General features: G+C 42.8%; 1 protein-coding gene across 3 annotated transcripts in view; it reads right to left on the bottom strand.

Annotated features, from left to right (window-relative positions):
• Nucleotides 1-18,945, bottom strand: part of LOC137563019 (disintegrin and metalloproteinase domain-containing protein 9-like) — a 116,022-nt gene that overhangs the window by 77,749 nt on the left and 19,328 nt on the right. For all 3 annotated transcript variants that reach the window (XM_068274943.1, XM_068274944.1, XM_068274946.1), the window contains exons 6-8: nt 6,433-6,509; nt 3,109-3,298; nt 2,801-2,866 (exon numbers count right to left, since the gene is read on the bottom strand). In XM_068274943.1, coding sequence (XP_068131044.1) covers nt 2,801-2,866; nt 3,109-3,298; nt 6,433-6,509 — 333 coding nt within the window. The remainder of the gene's footprint in view (nt 1-2,800; nt 2,867-3,108; nt 3,299-6,432; nt 6,510-18,945) is intronic.

Below are 18,945 nucleotides of genomic sequence, written 5' to 3'. Positions count from 1 at the left end.
TTTTTATTACAGAGGCCCATATGCAATACATTTTTTTGCCTGAGTTATCTCCTAGGAGAAATTTTCATTTACTCTTTGAACTAAATTGTCAGCATTTTACAATTGAAAAAGCACCCAAAAGTTGGTGAAAAGGTACTATCAAATTTGTTTTGAGTATTTCCTTGCTTGCTGTTGGCTTAAAAGTCATTTTATGACAAGTTGTGAAAATATCACCTGGGAGAAAACTCAGGAGAAAAAGTGAATTGCATATGGGCCAGAGTCTCTTTACGTTTTCTCCTAGGAGTTGATTTTTCATCTTCATAACCTTTGCACTCTGCAATTGAAAAAGTACCAAAAAGTAGATAGAAAAGCATTGTCAAAAGTATTTTCTTGGTTGCTGGTGGCTTAAAGGGAACCTTAACTGAGAGGGATATGGATGTTTCCTTTTAAACAATACCAGTTGCCTGGCATCCTGCTGATCTTTTTGGCTGCAGTAGTGGCTGAAGCACACTGGTATTAGTTGAAAAGGAAAAAAAATCCATATCCTTCTCAGTTTAGGCTCCCTTTAAAAGGCATCTTATTTATAATGTGAAAATATCACCTAGGAGAAAACTTAGGAGAAAAGGTGAATTAGGGGATATTTATAGATAGATAGATTTATTTATATTTATCAATAAATAAAATAAACCACCAGTAAGCAAGAAAATACTGACATTAAGTTTTACAGTACTTTATCACCTACTTTTTGGCATATTTTTCATTTGCTGAGCACTGAAAAGTTATTTTAAACAAAAGATAAAAGATGATGTCCTCAAAGAAAACTTGAAAAGCGAAATTGAATAAGGGTCAATGATTGTTTGGTCATGGATGATAAAATCACTATTTAGACAGTTTGATAGAAATGACATTAAAGTCATAAATAAAGAATTTACTTTCACCTTTTCCAGAATTCCTGGATGTTATTTAAAAAGAAAAAAAAATGGCAGTTTAATCATGATAGGTTACTAAAGACATACATTATATTTCTAAAAATCAGTGCAAGGCAAAAACAAACATCCCTAACATGAAATGGACAAGCTGAATGTAATCTGTGAAAGCATACTACATGCAAAAAAATATTAAAAATCAATTGCAATAAATAAGATAATGTTGAGATGTTGTTACTAAGGCGCTACTACCTCCTTATCTGTCAAAGCCTTATTATTTCAGCAGCACTGGCTGTTTTAACTTGTGAGGTTCTGTTGAACCTTGGTGAGTGCCAGTGTTTGGCTGGACATCCTCGTCTTGAAGACCCACCAAAACCCCCTTTGTCACTCCTCTGCCTGTCCCTTGTCACGCTTGGGACCACTTTTGGAACACCCCTCCTGCACTAGCCACACCCCCTCGCAGCCTCTGTGTGATATAATTGCATGGCTTATGAACTATGATACAAATTACATGGATAAAAAAAATTACATGGGTAGTAGACAGAGAGCTGATAGTCAGGTCATAAATTCTACTCCGACTATGGCAGCCAGTGCTGTGATAGTAAGGCTGTATCAAGGGCGTAACTATAAATCATGAGGCCCCCCTGTGAAATCTTCATGGGGCCCCTCAATGTTTACACCCCTTTCCTTGCCAACCCCTTGTGAGCCTCACAGTCTGGGGGCCCATCTTACAGGGGTGACAAAACAAGTGTGGACATCATAACTGTCACACCCATAAGAAGTGTAGCCACAGGAGGAAGTGAAGTAGTAATTAGGGCCCCTTTGCAGCTCTGGGCCCCCCGACGGTTACAGGGGCTGCTCCCTTCTAGTTACGCCCCCCTGGGCTGTATGCTCTGCCGACTTACTGTGATGGAGGGAGGCACCGGCGTACTACAAGGAAATTTTAACTGGATTATAACCAGTGGCGTAGCTAAGGAGCTGTGGGCCCCGGTGCAAGTTTTACATGGGGCCCCCCAAGCACTCTATACATAACAATTGATACGGCGTACCAAAACCTGCCAAGGACAACCACAGTGTTGGAGGTGCAAGAAGGGAATGGGGAACAGTGTGTTAATGATTACAAGTATTTAGAGCATCTATAGAAGTGATTATTACCAGCACAGGACCAATAGAGAGCTAATATTGTGCTTGAAGGAGAGCCCAATGGGGCCCCTCTGGCCCAAGGGCCCCGATGCGGTCGCTACCTCTGCACCCCCTATTGCTACGCCCCTGATTATAACAGTCTGTAAACATCACAATCCCCATTTTTTGAACACACATTTTTTTCCCCACATTTTGAACACACATAGGAGTTGATTCACTATCACTATAGCTCCCCTTAATGCACACTTAGCGCACCTTATCAGAGTTAGCATGCCTTATCAGAGTAGCATAGCAGGGACTCAAGGCAGGAAGAGTGGAGCTCTAGTCATTGCCAAATAGCAGGTATAAGTTTGTAACGCTCGCTATGCTACTCTAATAAGGCATGCCAACTCTGATAAGGCATGCTAACTCTGATAAGACATGTTAACTCTGATAAGGCATGTTACTTTCGATAAAGCATGTTAACTCCGATAAGGCATGTCAACTCTGATAAGGCACGCTAACTCTGATAAGGCACGCTAACTCAGATAAGGCACGCTAACTCTGATAAGGCACGCTAAGTGTGCAGTAAGGGGAGCTATAGTGATAGTGAATCAACCCTGTATATAGAAACAGGAATTTAAAATATAGGTTCATAATAATCTGCTCAGTTATTAGTGCCTGACAATAAATGAACAGAGGTTAGGTGGAATTGATAGTGTACTACTGTATGTACAATGACTGAGAAAGTACTTACTACAATCTGTACTCACCACTTCTACAGTTACAAAAACTGACACCTTCAAATACCGTTCGACTGCAAAAAATGATTGCTTTGCCTGAAAGATAGAAAACTTAAAAATTAAAAACAAAAGTTAAACTATGAACATTTTAAAGCATTGGGCATGATGCACAAAAGTGCGTTAAATCTGTCATGTGCAGACTGTGCGTATCCATATTATCGGTAATAACGCTAGAGGTGCAGCCCTCATCACCCTATTAGTGCTATGTGCATTACTGGGTAAAGTGTGTGTGCTTTATTTTTCCCTGGGATAGCATGTGGTTCACAGACTGCTCATACCTCTGTAGCTGTGGGAAACTGTTCCAACATCTCGCGTTGATGTAAATGGCTTGTCACATCCGTATCACAGTCTAATATATACTTGGCCACATCATGCTTTGTCTCCATTTTAGACAACAAATGTTGAAATCCGGACAGAGTCCGCAATGGCTCAATGATGTAACTTTTATTCACAAATTCTATCATCCCACTGTGAAATTAAACATATTCAGCAGCTTTATTACTCATAGTAATGTCATATGGAAAATACAGTGATCAAAACTAATAACATAGCAAGGTTTATTAAAAAGAGTAAATAATATTTACTCACTGAGTAATATTTACTTATTGAAGCTTTTTGCCTCTGTGCTATGTACACACGCTCAACAAAAGTCATTTGAAACGAAACAAAAGATTTCGTCATATTGGACAGACAACAATTTTGTTGAAAAATGTGGCCAAAAGACAACAATGAGCAACCGATATCTGGCAGATCAACTCAGGCAACTGTTGGTCTGATATTGTGCAGTTGGCCATGTATGTACAGTGTTGATTAAATGACATTGTTCTACATAAAGTGCGCATGTTGTGCATAATTCTGCGTCCGCTTGTGCACACAGTAAATTAGTTGGTCATTGCAATATCAGTGTGCAAACGTCATTGGAAAGACTCGTATTTTGTCTTTGTCACTGGTAAAGTAGTTTTAGCGAACTTGGCCGTTTGTTTGTGGTGACTTTTGTAGAGCCTGTATATGGACCTTTATTCTTACCCTTTATCTTGAATCTTTGAAAGTTTATAAAAGTAAACTGATAGGATTACAATAAAAAACATGTCTTTTATAATCCTCTTATTTTTTCTGTCTCCCAAAACACAAATTAAGACTCAAAGAACGGTTTTGATTTCAGAAGGAATGGGAGAGTTATCTGCAAAGGCAGTTCGATACAGATCAATGGCAGAAAACACCTTCTTTGAACCACAAGGGATCCATCAACGAACACGGTAAATCCAGCGCTGGACACTTGGGCGCAGCAGCGCAGGAGACTTGGGCGCACCCGGCGCCACCATAGGCCGTAATAGGAACTACGGCTATTCCAGGCACAGGGAGTAACTTCAGCGCCGTCAGAAGACGGACCTGAAGTTGCTTTTAAAACAATAATTCGGCTTCCAGCAATTGCTGAAAGCCGAATTATTTCATTCCCCCACTATCCATGTCGGCCTGGAGGGGGAATAGTAATTAACACGGCCTGGACTTGTGCGGCAGCAGGATCAGCCATATACTGGCTGTGTCCTGCGCCCAAATCTCCGGCGCCGTTCTCTCTCGTACGCTCCATCAATGTCAATGTTCAGGAATTGGGTTACAAACGTATAACTAGATGGTATAAAGTACTTAAACTTCTGTATAAAATGTTCCCCTCTGTACTGAATACATGCTGGAGATGCAACTCCTCAGACTCAGGGATCACTCCTACATGTCTTTTGGACGTGTCCGGACCTACAAACATACTGGACTCAAATACGGAAACGGGAAAAAAGGGCGCAAGCAGCTAGTGGACAAAAAGGGCGCTGCCATTCACTCCCATAATAAATAGCGTTTAATGGGCGCCGAGCAGGAAAAAAGGGCGCCGGAGATAAATAACGTTTATAAAAATACTAAACATATTTATCCTATTTAACTAACTAAAACATTATTTAAAGTTTTATCCCTAACTGTTTGTAAAACATTATTATTCACAAAATAAAGCGATCAGTACATAACGTAAATTGCAGGTTTAGGCACCACCAGGGTGGTCTTAGGTTTAGGCATCACCAGGGGGGTCTTAGGTTTAGGCACCACCAGGGGGGTCTTAGGTTTAGGCACCACCAGGGTGGTCTTAGGTTTAGGCATCACCAGGGGGGTCTTAGGTTTAGGCACCACCAGGGGGGTCTTAGGTTTAGGCACCACCAGGGGGGTCTAGGGGTTAGGGATAGGTACAGGGAGGGTTCTGTGTGAGAGTAGGCTTAGGTATAGTGTTAGTAAAATTTTTGTAATACTTACTAATGTTTTACAACACTTATTACGAACGTAGTTATATTTATATCATCGTTATAAACAATATTTTCACATTTTATAATAAGAACAAACAATAAATGAAGGTTATTCACAATAATATACAATTATAACAATTAAACATATATTATCTTTTTTTATAAACGTAATTGTAAGTTTTACTTTTGAAACAGGGAAGATTAACGTTTTTACAATTGCCGATTTCATAAACATTATTTAATGATTTATAAATTTGTATAACATTATTTGTAAACAAAATATAGCACAATATTTTTATAAACGCTATTAATGATTAATTATTAATTCTCGTTTACACCCCGCGCCCTTTTTTCCCGACGCCCTTTTTGTACGTACGCCTCAAATACACCATCTGATAGAGAGTATTACACTCGACAAAATCTCTTTCAGCCCAGCTACATTCTTGCTCCATCACACCACAGACTCTGTCAAAGCCTATAAAAATCTCTCTCACTCCACATGATCAATGCAGCTAGAGCTCTGATCTAGACTAATCCTCCTTCAATTAAGCAATGGATTAGGAGACTAGAGTCTGTGGAGTCTATGGAAAGAATAATTGCATGTGCTACAGACAAACTGGAAAAATATAACTATACATGGGCAGTATGGAATGAGTTTCAATGTTCTGAAAATTATAAATCTCTTATGGACTCCTGAGAAACCTGGAAAAAGCTCCAGCTAATATTCTATGATCCCATATGAAGGGATATCTAAATTAGATATCATGCTAATTGCCGCTGATTATACCTACCTACTCCTCCCTTCCTTTACCTACTGTATACAGACATCCTCCCTCAGTATTTTCTTCCCTTTTCTCCATGTACCTAGATTTTATCTCTCTGCTCTTATCTTTTAACCCAGATTGGACAGACTTTTGGTCAGTTGATTGCTAAACGTCTATCATTTATTGTTCCATGTTGAGTATTGCTTATACTTACCTATTCATACAGGACCAAATATGAATACATGTAATTAAGTATAGTTTCAAACAGATTATCGATACTCTATATAACTCATAGTACTGAACTTCTGTTCCTATTGATAATCTAGATATATACAATTACAATATGCTTGTACCTTCCGCAATGCTAAAATGTTCACCCATACTTCATGTTACAAGTTTTTTGCATTTCTGCATCATTGTTTCATGATATCATTCAAGATACTGTGTATGTCATTATTCTGTATGTTCAGTTGTTGCTTAATAAACTTCAATAGTTAAAAAAAAAAAAACAAAGAAACAAAAGCTATTGGAGTATTGAAAAGTATCAAGCAAATACCTGAGTCCAAAGCAGGTCTGCAAAACAACAGATGATCCGTCTACCTCCAAAATCTTTCCAGTATAGTAGCAACTTCTCTAAAATGAAATAAAATGTATGCGTCAGCAAGCACAATTATGGCGTCAATCTAGAATTATATTGAAATAAAATGTAACACATGCTTCAGTTCCAGAGTGATTTTACAGATGACTTTTTCACCTACTAAAGAAATTCAATGGTAAGCAGTGTAGATGTAAAAAAAAAAAAAGTGGCTAACTTTAATGGTGTACAAAGTGACATAAAACCATATATAAAACAAGAGTGAGCAGCAGAGCCCATAAAACACATTGCTGGCCAGCATAAAGGTATATTACACTCCACATGCAAGCCATACACACTCAACCTATATTAATATCTCATTAGGTCTGTAAATAAGGCATTTATTTATTATTTACAGTTCTAATGCGAGCTTAATATAGGTTGAGTGTGTATGGCTATTGGCTTGCATGTGGAGCGTGATACACCTTTAGGGCTCTTTCACACTTGCGTTTGATGCGACGTTAAGGTCGCATAACGTGCCCCTAACGCAATGCATGTTAGCTTTGAAGTTGGACGTTACATTGCACTGCGTTATGCGTCTCTTGATGCGTACGTGATGCGTACTTTTTGACGCATACGGATCTGAGCATGTGCAAACAGTCTAACGCAGGGAAATACGAGTATAACGCACATTTAACGTGCTGCGTTATACTCAAACCCAACATGGGCACTGTGAACCAGCCCAATGATTTTTCATTGCAGTGAGTTGGGCTGCGTTACAGGCTGCTGTAGCGTGGGACTTTAAGCACTTAACGACAGCCTAACGCCGATAGGCGGCGGCAGGTCGTAAGTGGTTTTACATGGCGGCCGTTTCATGTCAGTTCACGGAAGGTGTCTCCGTGAACAGCCTGCGAGCCTCCGATCGCGGCTCGCAGGCTAAATGTAAACACGCGGGGAAGAAATCCCCTGTGTTTACATCATACAGCAGCGCCATAAAGGAGATCAGCGATCCCCGGCCTCTGATTGGCCGGGGATCGCTGGCATCTGATAGGCTGAAGCCTATCGGAGGCGGTACAGGACGGATCGCTGTCCTGTACCGCCTATCTGGAGAAGGGGAGGGAGGGAAAGAGAGCGAGAGGGAATATCGCTGCGGAGGGGGGCTTTGAGGAGTCCCCCCCCCCCTAAACGAAAATAGCCGGCAGCGATCAGACCCCCCAGCAGGACATCCCCCTAGTGGGGAAAAAGGGGGAAGTCTGGTCGCCCTGGCTGCCTGCTGATCTGTGCTGTGGGCTGGAGAGCCCAAGCAGCACAGATCACAAAGAATTAGCCCGGTCGTCAAGTGGTTAACGTCCTACTGTGAAAGCAGCCTTATGCTGGACAGCAAGGTTGTAATCTCCAAATGGCGTAGCTAAGGAGCTATGGACCCAAGTGCACCCAGTATTCAACACATAACAATTGATACGGCGCACCAAAACCTGCAAGAAGGGGATGGGGAACAGCTTGTTAGTAGGGATGATCAATGAGGTGCAAATTGTTCCGAAATTATGCACATTTTTATGCAAATGTATGCAGTTTGAAAATGGACCAATCAATTTAAACCCAGGTTTAAAGCCAATGGGAATCAATTTTTTTTTCTTTTTAAAAACATGGATGTGTTGCAAATGAAAAATATTTCTACCTAGTGTAACACCCTCACAGGTTTGTGTAATGGTAATGTTTAATGCTAAACCTTTTTATTTACCTCATGGGTTGCAGTACACAGTTATGCCCACTAAGGGGTGCACTTAGGAAAGATTACTGTGCCACCTAGGAACCAAGTTTTCAGAGGACAGTTCCCGAGGAGAGGGGAAGTTTTGGCGCAATAATCCTGTAGGAGGAGAGAGAAGGAACAGAGGATTGACTTGTGTCCTGTGTGTGCTGTTAAAGACAGAGTTACTGGATTGTCTGGCCGGACAGAAGATCAAGCTGTATGACTGCTGCACTGGGACCAGAGAGAGTGGACTGTTTCCTTGAATGAGTGAGCCCAAGGACTTCATCATAGTGAGTTGCTGGTATTTCTGCCCTCAGAGGTAACAGATCTGCACACCATTCTACAGTGTTTTGAACAGTGCATCCAGGACAGGAGAGTGAGATCAACACACATCAATGTCCTGCATTCACCCCAGATGCATTGTTACTAGCTGTCTGTCTGGAGGACACTGTGCTAACTCTCCTAGTGCACATTTCTCATGCTGATATTGAAATACTCACAAGGTAAATGCTTAGAGCCTAGGAACCCTGTTCTGGATCATATAACTCAGTAAAGCGCAGGCATCATAGACTGTGGACTCAGACAATAGTTAGGGATCTTCCTGCACAAGTGAACTATACTGTCCACCACTGTTATAAATATTCAACTGAGAGACGGGCCCCAACGCATGCAGCTGCCAACTTTTTCTTCTTTTTGCTACCACCAGGACTATATTTTTCTCCCTTTTTGGTATATTTAAGTATTGGAAGCCATTTACAGGGATTAAGATATTCGGCTGCTGTATTTTCATGTGATTAGCCTCAATATCTAACTTTCATTGTATTCTCAGCATAGTTTAACTTTATAGTGAAACTCGTTATAGCGACACCCTGTGGAGAAAAGTGTAATCGATTGAAATGACTGTTTAAGGAACTGTTTGACCTTGCTTTACATTCCATATTGCAGTATTATTTTATAACTAGTAATATTGTGTGCAAGATTGTGTGCTTATCATTATTTTGTTTAGGGTCTTACTGTTGAAAATAAACAGGCCCATTGTTCATATAAACTGTGTCTGAGCATTGGGGAAGAAAAAGGGGAGTTCACCGGAGCAAAGGAGGTCTGAACCTACTATCCCACTTCTAAGACACACCCACGGGTGCGCTACATTTTGGGGGCTCGTCCGGGATTTATTTCAGACCATAACTCCGCCCCTTTTCACCCTTTTGAAGCACAAAAAAGACAAAAAAATGGACTCAAAATCAGTCACTAAGTGGTGTCAGACCTGTAGAGTGGACTTAGACAAAGCACTGGCATTGATAGTCCCTAGTACTAAATGATCCCGCCGTCAGCTTTATGATTTGATGGAAGACATTATCCCAGGAGAACATTGTTTAATTAGAGATATAAAAGTGAATAGGGACACAGAAGAGGAGAGGACAGATGTTCTGCTTCAGTGGGAGACACCAGTGTCAGCGTTAGATTTCCCTGAGGACTTTGAATTTGGGAAAGAGGGACTTAAAGCTAGATTGGTCCGAACAGAGTTTTCGCCTGAAAACAAGTCAGTAGATGCAAATGATATGGTCACCACCTCTGAGTTAGTACAAGCTTTGACCGAAGTAATGAGTAAATGTGCGACTCTGGGCCAGGAATCTTTAGCATCTGAATACCGAAAATTAAAGTTCTTTTCAGGGACTCAGCCCACACCAAATGGGGAGGAGGAGTTTGAACCCTGGCTGGATCAAGTACTTCAAGTAATAGAAGAATGGAGTGTTTCGGAAGCTGTTAAGAAACAGCGAGTGGCTGAAAGTCTCAAAGGGGCGGCCGCAGAAGTGATCAGAAATCTAAGATTGAGCAAAAGGGACTGTTCAGCTAGAGACTACCTGAACGCTTTACAAGACGTTTTTGGCCGAACTGAGACAGTGGAAGAGCTTCAATACAAGTTCACTCATACCTATCAGATGGAGGGGGAGAAATTGTCCCAGTATATTAGGCGGTTGGATCGAATACTTCATCAACTAATGCTCAAGAAGGGGATAGACTCAGACCAAGTAGATCAGAAAAGACTTCAGCAGATATTTCAGGGTGCATTACCCCTAGATCCCATCATGATAAAGATGCGGGCACAAACAAAACAGACAACTTTAATGTATCATCAGTTGGTGAAAGCTGTCAGAGAGAAAGAAGCAGTGTTGGAAGAAAGGAGCACTGCTCAGGTACAAACAGGAGCAATGGTTCACAGTGCCGTTAGTTTCGAAGCATCACAGATACAGTCACAAGTAGCTACACTAGCAGATTCAATAACACAGATTGTCAAGACAGTAGAGGGGCTGCAGAAGACAGTCAAGACACTAGCAGAAGAGAAGCAAACAGATGCAGCATCTGCAGGTATGGCAGTCAGAAAAGAATTAAATGGAGTCAGATCAAGACCATTCGTTGGATTCTGTTACCGATGTGGAGAGACAGGACACATGAGACGGGGATGTCCAAATCCTGAGAATCTGAGGAGAGTAAATGAAATGTTCTTGGTGAACTCGATGCAGGGAAACTTCAGAGGGCCTCAGTGAAGGAGCCAACTGTGTGCCCAAGTTCAAAGCGCTCCATAAATAACACCATGAAGGAAAGGATCCCTGCCTCGAATTCTTCACCCATTTTCACTTCAGATGACAGAAGACGAACACAGCCAGACCTACGCCCTTCAGAGCAGTTCAGAGTCTCACCAATCAAGCCTGCTCCATTGAAAGAGACAGCAAAAGCTTTAAGACGACCATCTACCGCTCATCAGCATGCCAACTGTAAGGCAGTGGAAAGAACAAGGAATGAGAAGCTGCCAGCTGGTCTAATTGGGCCTTCCCCCCTAGTGCCAATTAAGATAGAAGGAATCTATAGCAAGGCTTTGTTGGACACTGGGGCTCAAGTTACTATTTTATTCAGAGACTTTTATCAGAAGCACCTGAAACACTTGCCACTACAAAGACTGGAAGATCTGGAGATCTGGGGACTGAGCGACACAAAGTTCCCATATGATGGCTATGTCTCACTCAAGTTAGAGTTCCCTACCCCAGTGGTGGGGATCAGCGAAGAAGTTGACACTCTAGCTGTTGTGTGCCCAAGACCTAAAGAGAAGGGAGAAGCTGCCATGTTGGTTGGGACAAATACAGACTTTATTCGGAGATTGTTGAGACTGCAATTGGCTGAGAACTGTCCCTCGCTTCACCCATTCTTAAAACCAGTGTACTATGCTTTGAAAAAAGAGAAGATCAACCAAAAAGTAGAGATTGGGCATGTCTGGTCTCCTCCTGGGAGAGAATATGTCATTCAACCGGGAAGAATAACCTGTCTAAGGGCAAAAGTGAGGATGTGTGGAAAGGCAGTTACTTCCCACTTCATGATGGAAATGGGCTCAGAAGTAGAATTGCCACCTGGTCTGGAGTTAATACCAGAGGTCTGGCCAGCCGACAAATTGAAACACCCACATGATACCTTGCCAGTGGGGTTGAAGAACAAAGGGAGCACACCCATTATTCTTCGCTCCCAAGTCCGTCTGGGAAATGTATATGCTGCCACACCTTTGTCTCCAAGTGATAACACCAATATAAATGAACTGAATCTGGAAGATGTTGACTTAGGAGGTGGTATCTTGTCACCAGAATGGGTGGCTCGAATTAAAGAGATGCTGAAGCAAAAAAAGAACTGTTTTTCTACAAGTGAATATGACATAGGTCGTTCTAAGAGTGAAATGCATAGCATCAGGCTGAAGGAAGATCGGCCCTTTAGGGAACGCTCAAGAAGAGTTGCTCCAGGAGATCTGGAGGACCTGCGACAGCACTTGATGGAATTGAAAACCGCTGGGGTGATTCAGGAGTCCAGAAGCCCTTATGCCTCCCCCATTGTGGTTGTCAGGAAAAAAAATGGATCAATACGCATGTGCATTGACTACCGCACTTTGAATCAGCGAACCATCCCTGATCAATACACCACCCCACGGATAGAGGATGCACTTAATTGTTTGGTGGGCAGCAAATGGTTCAGCGTGTTAGATCTGAGGAGTGGATACTACCAAATTCCAATGGACCCTAGAGACAGAGAAAAGACTGCGTTCATCACTCCTCTGGGGTTCTTCGAGTTTAATGACATGCCTCAAGGTCTATCAAATGCTCCAGCAACTTTTCAGCGGCTCATGGAAAGAACAGTTGGAGATATGCATCTTCTTGAAGTACTTGTCTACCTGGATGACATCATTGTCTTTGGTAAAACATTAGAAGAGCATGAGACAAGGCTAAGGAAAGTGTTGAATAGGATTGAAAAAGAAGGATTGAAACTATCCTTGGACAAATGCAAGTTTTTCCAGCCTTCAGTGACATATGTCGGACATGTGGTGTCTGCAGAGGGTATAGCAACAGATCCCAGCAAAGTTGAAGCAGTGACATCTTGGCCTAAGCCCCGTACCATCACAGAGTTGCGCTCATTTCTTGGGTTCTGCAGCTATTACAGAAGATTTGTACAAGGGTTTGCCAAGACAGCCCGTCCACTAAACCAACTGCTTCAAAGTGATGTGGATGTCACTGAACCAGATGAAGGCTTCAAGTTGAAGAACGTGAAGGGACCAAGAGGGCCTAAAGAGTGTATTGAGGACCGCTGGACCTCTGAGTGTGATGAAGCATTTGAAAAGCTCAAGCATTGTCTTACCCATGCTCCAGTGCTAGCCTATGCTGACTCAACTAAACCCTATACACTCCATGTAGATGCTAGCAGAGAAGGTCTGGGAGGAGTTCTCTATCAGGAGCAAAATCAGGGGTTGAGGCCTGTGGCTTTCATTAGCCGAAGTTTATCTCCAACTGAAAAGAACTATCCAGCCCACAAATTGGAATTTCTTGCCCTGAAATGGGCTGTAGTGGACAAACTGCATGACTACCTTTATGGAGCTGAGTTCGAAGTTCAGACTGACAATAATCCTTTGACATACATACAGACTACTGCAAAGTTGGATGCCACTGGACACAGATGGATGGCTGCCCTGTCTAACTACAATTTCAGTCTGAAGTACCGTCCAGGCACCCAGAATGGAGATGCTGATGGTCTATCCCGTAGACCTCATGAAGACTTACACCCTGATGATGAATGGGTAGAAATACCTGCACCAGGAGTGAGAGCTATGTGCCAATTTTCAACAGTCCAGCAGAGAAGTGAATGTTGGGCCCAGAACCTAGCGCTACCAGCCGAAAGCCTACCTTCATCCTATTGCAATCTAGTCACTCTGCAGGCTTCTTCATTACCAGCGTTGAGCAACAGTGATCTCAGAAGAGATCAGACGGAAGATCCTTTAGGAAAATTAGCAGTGACAGCCTTAGGGAAGAATCAAGTTGACATTCTTCGTACAGATGTTCACCCAATGGCAAGGCTGTTGGTCAAAGAGTGGGACCGGCTTCAGATACGAAATGGACTTGTATACAGAAGGGCTCCAAGTGCCGTCAACAGTGAAAAATGGCAGTTATTACTTCCTCAGAAATACAAGGAGACAGTACTTTGTGCATTGCATGATGAACATGGCCATCTGGGTTATGACAGAACTTTGGGGCTCGTGAGAGACAGATTTTATTGGCCATGTATGAAGCAAGACATAGAGGACTATTGCCGTTCCTGTTTGTGCTGTATTCAAAGAAAGACTTTGCCCACAAGAGCTGCTCACTTGGGACAGTTACAGAGTGGAGGACCACTAGAACTTGTATGCATAGACTTTCTCAGTATTGAACCTGACGAAGGGGAAATCAGCAACGTGTTGGTTGTGACAGACCATTATACAAGATACGCTCAGGCATTTCCTGCTCGTGATCAGAAAGCCCTCACAGTTGCTAAACTGCTTGTTGAAAAGTTCTTTGTTCATTATGGACTACCAAAGAGAATTCATTCTGACCAGGGGCGTGATTTTGAGAGCAAGCTTGTAAGAGAACTACTGACACTTTTGGGAGTGCAGAAGAGTCGCACCACCCCATATCATCCACAAGGGGATGCCCAGCCCGAACGCTTCAACAGGACTTTACTTGACATGCTGGGGACTTTGTCTATTGAAAAAAAGAGTCATTGGAGTAGACATGTGGCCACAGTGGTGCATGCCTATAACAGCACAAAAAATGATGCCACAGGATTCTCACCTTACTTTTTAATGTTTGGCCGAGAAGCTCGTCTCCCTGTTGATCTGACATTTGGAGTTTCTGCTGATGACACCCCGGTGAACTCTCACACCAGCTATGTGGAGAGACTCAAGAAAGGCCTTAAGCAAGCTTATGAGTTGGCTGAAATCTCTTCAGGACAGAGACATCAACAGAATAAGGCCCGCTATGACAAGAAAGTGAAAGTACATGATCTTCAACCAGGGGACCGAGTTCTTTTGAGGAATGTGGGCTTTCAAGGCAAGCACAAATTAGCAAATCGTTGGGGCTCTGATCCCTACATCATCTGTTCCCAACTGCCAAACATTCCAGTCTACCAAGTCCGCCCTGAAGGGAAGGAAGGGCCAACCAAGACTTGGCATCGTAACAACTTGATGCCCCTAGCAGAAACTGTGAGGATGATAAATTCTGAACCCAAACGGGCACAAGGAAAATCAAATTCCAGGCGATCCAAAAGATTGCAGAGAAGAGGAGGGGCTACCCAGTTAGCTGAAGAACCAGTGACCACCTTTGATGGAGAAGAAGACAGTGATAGTGAATGGGGTATAGATGGACTTTTCTATGATAGTGTGCACAACAACCCCATTGAAAGTGATCTGAATGCTAATGCTCTAGAGTTCATCTCTTGTCAAATTGACCAATCCAAAACAGACATCTGTATAGATGGTTCTTCGGCTCTGAACGAACAACAAAATGAGAGTTTTCCCCTGCCTACTATGGACAATGACCTCTTGTTTGCAGTTAATCCAAGTGTAGGTGACTCCCGGGTCACTCCAGAACTAGAGGATGTGACTACTACAGAAATAAAGTGTGTCAATGATGCACCACCTGTTGAAGCATGCTCCCCGGTCAACACCTCTGAACTAAGGCCACCCAGACAGATTAGGCCTCCACAGAGACTCACATATGACACTATGGGAAATAGTACTCAAGAGCATGTGAGCACTGCACATCGAGGAATCTACGCCCATGTTCCCTTTGCCCTTTGCTCCAAAGGTGACACCCTCCCCACAATAATGTGTGTTGATGATGCTCCATGGTGGAATGTCCCATTTGACTACAGCACTAATGTTCAGTTAGTTAAACATTAAATGTTATTTGAAATAATGTTAGATCTAAGCCATTTCTTGGGAGGACCCAAGCCTTTTAAGTGGGGGGAGAGTGTAACACCCTCACAGGTTTGTGTAATGGTAATGTTTAATGCTAAACCTTTTTATTTACCTCATGGGTTGCAGTACACAGTTATGCCCACTAAGGGGTGCACTTAGGAAAGATTACTGTGCCACCTAGGAACCAAGTTTTCAGAGGACAGTTCCCGAGGAGAGGGGAAGTTTTGGCGCAATAATCCTGTAGGAGGAGAGAGAAGGAACAGAGGATTGACTTGTGTCCTGTGTGTGCTGTTAAAGACAGAGTTACTGGATTGTCTGGCCGGACAGAAGATCAAGCTGTATGACTGCTGCACTGGGACCAGAGAGAGTGGACTGTTTCCTTGAATGAGTGAGCCCAAGGACTTCATCATAGTGAGTTGCTGGTATTTCTGCCCTCAGAGGTAACAGATCTGCACACCATTCTACAGTGTTTTGAACAGTGCATCCAGGACAGGAGAGTGAGATCAACACACATCAATGTCCTGCATTCACCCCAGATGCATTGTTACTAGCTGTCTGTCTGGAGGACACTGTGCTAACTCTCCTAGTGCACATTTCTCATGCTGATATTGAAATACTCACAAGGTAAATGCTTAGAGCCTAGGAACCCTGTTCTGGATCATATAACTCAGTAAAGTGCAGGCATCATAGACTGTGGACAATAGTTAGGGATCTTCCTGCACAAGTGAACTATACTGTCCACCACTGTTATAAATATTCAACTGAGAGACGGGCCCCAACGCATGCAGCTGCCAACTTTTTCTTCTTTTTGCTACCACCAGGACTATATTTTTCTCCCTTTTTGGTATATTTAAGTATTGGAAGCCATTTACAGGGATTAAGATATTCGGCTGCTGTATTTTCATGTGATTAGCCTCAATATCTAACTTTCATTGTATTCTCAGCATAGTTTAACTTTATAGTGAAACTCGTTATAGCGACACCCTGTGGAGAAAAGTGTAATCGATTGAAATGACTGTTTAAGGAACTGTTTGACCTTGCTTTACATTCCATATTGCAGTATTATTTTATAACTAGTAATATTGTGTGCAAGATTGTGTGCTTATCATTATTTTGTTTAGGGTCTTACTGTTGAAAATAAACAGGCCCATTGTTCATATAAACTGTGTCTGAGCATTGGGGAAGAAAAAGGGGAGTTCACCGGAGCAAAGGAGGTCTGAACCTACTATCCCACTTCTAAGACACACCCACGGGTGCGCTACACTTATCTTATTTTTGCCGCTCCCCCGCCCCTGGATCTGTAAATTTTGCCCCAGAACAGTGCCTGATAAATCCAATATGGCTGCCGACCTTTGCTTTGGCTTCCGGGTCGGCAGCCTCTTCCTTTCTATTATCTCTCACTCTCAAGCGCCGATAAAATAGCGCGAGAGAAAGAGATTATGGGTGCACGGCCATGAGCATGTGCGCGCATGTGTTTAGAAGAGTGCGCAAAAACGCATTATGCAGCACTGCCTTTGAAAATCGTCACTGTGCTCTGTGTAAAGTAGCAGGGAGCCATGCATTAGAATGCCTGCAGCGCTGCCTGTCTAATAAATCACTATGCGCACTCTCTAAGTAAAAAATGAGGGACCTGCGCATCACCATGAACGCGACTGAGGGCGGAGAAAGAGGAGATGGCTGCACATGACGGAGGAGTGACAGAGCAGGAGAAGTAAGCTCTGCCTGAAAATATTCGACTGAAATGGTCAAATAGCTACAACGCTGATTTTGGCTGCCAGGCTGCAGCCAGACCAAAGAAAAGGGGACAGAGCATCAAAGGACAAAGATAGGTAAATGGTCCTCGATAGAAAAGTATATTAAAAAAAACGGTTCCCATTGACTTTAAACTGATTGGTCCATTTTCAAGCTGCACACATTTGCGTAAAAATTAGCATAAACTTGGAACAATTTGCATATCTGTGATCATCCCTACTTGTTAGTGATCACTACCATTCAAATCATCTATAGAAGTGATTATTACCAGTACAGGACCAATAAAGAGCTAATACCGTGACCCGAGGGGCCCTGCTGCAGACTCAACCTCTGCAACCCCTATTGCTATCCACTGTCTACTCCCCTGCCTGACAATACTATAAACACACCAATAACTCCAGGTTGTTGTTTAGGTGTAATATTTTATTTGGCTCTCTCTTTCAAGCTTCATGTGGTCGCACCAATCACCACCTGTCTTCTCCTAAAAACACTTCCCATCTTCCCTCCTTCCTTTCTCAGGACACGGCTAAAGTACTTGTGTATTCCCTCATAACTTACCAACTTGTCAACTACAGCACTTAATTCTGTGGCTTACACACCACCAGACTGGCCCTCCTACTGTCCAATATGCACTCTGTGGCACAATTCATTTCACCTCTTGAAAGGGAACCTAAACTGAGAGGGATATGGATTTTTCCTTTTAAAATAATCCCAGTTGCCTGGCTCTTCTGCTGATCCTGTGTCTCTAATACTTTCTGTCACAGCCCCTCAACAAGCATGCAGATCAGGTGCTCTGACTGAAGTCAGACTGGATTAGCTGCATGCTTGTTTAGGGTTGTGATTCAGCCACTACTGCAGCCAAAGTGATCAGCAGGACTGCCAGCAGTGGCGTAGCAATAGGGGGTGCAGAGGTAGTGACTGCATCGGGGCCCTTGAGCCAGAGGGGCTCCAAAGGGTCCACCCTCTATCGCAGTATTAGCTCTCTATTGATCCTGTGTTGGTAATAATCCCTTTTATAGATGCTTTGAATAGTAATAATCCTTAACACACTGTTCCCTATCCCCTTCTTACACCTCTGACACTGTTGTAGCCATTGGCAGGTTTTGGTGAGCCATATCAATTGTTATTTATAAAATGCTTGGGGGGCCCCATGTAAAACTTCCACCGGGGCCCACAGCTCCTTAGCTACGCCACTGACTGCCAGGCAACTGGTATTGTTTAAAAGAAAACATCCATATGCCTCTCAGTTAATGTTCCCTTTAATGCTTCCGCTTTCTGTCAGTCTTTTAACTTGCTGCCTAGCACATTATGGGTACAATTTTAAATGCTGCTAACTGTCACCTACATAGGGCTTGATTCATAAAGCGGTGCTAACAGTTAGCAGGCTGGTGAAAAGCCCTTTATCACGCCTAAACTCAGTTTAGGTGTGATAAGTTTAGGTGTGATAAGTTTAGGCGTGATAAGTTTAGGCGTGATAAGTTTAGGCGTGATAACTATAGCACCAACTGGGTTAGCACCGCAGTGCACAGCTGATCAAAAGTTTTGCGCTAGCAAAGTCTGGTGCACTTCGCATAGTGTTTAATGACGTTGCCTTGCATGCTGGACTTTGCGCGCGATCTAAACTTATCTAAACTTATCACCCCTAAACTTATCATGCCTAAAGTGGCTTTTCACCAGCGTGGTGCAATGGTTATCACGCCTAAAGTCTCTAACTGGGTTAGCATGCTTTGTGAAT

Source organism: Hyperolius riggenbachi, chromosome 3 (assembly GCF_040937935.1).
Source record: "Hyperolius riggenbachi isolate aHypRig1 chromosome 3, aHypRig1.pri, whole genome shotgun sequence".
NCBI lineage: Eukaryota > Metazoa > Chordata > Amphibia > Anura > Hyperoliidae > Hyperolius > Hyperolius riggenbachi.
Note: the sequence above shows the minus strand (reverse complement) of the source record. Positions and strands in the feature narration are given on the sequence as shown.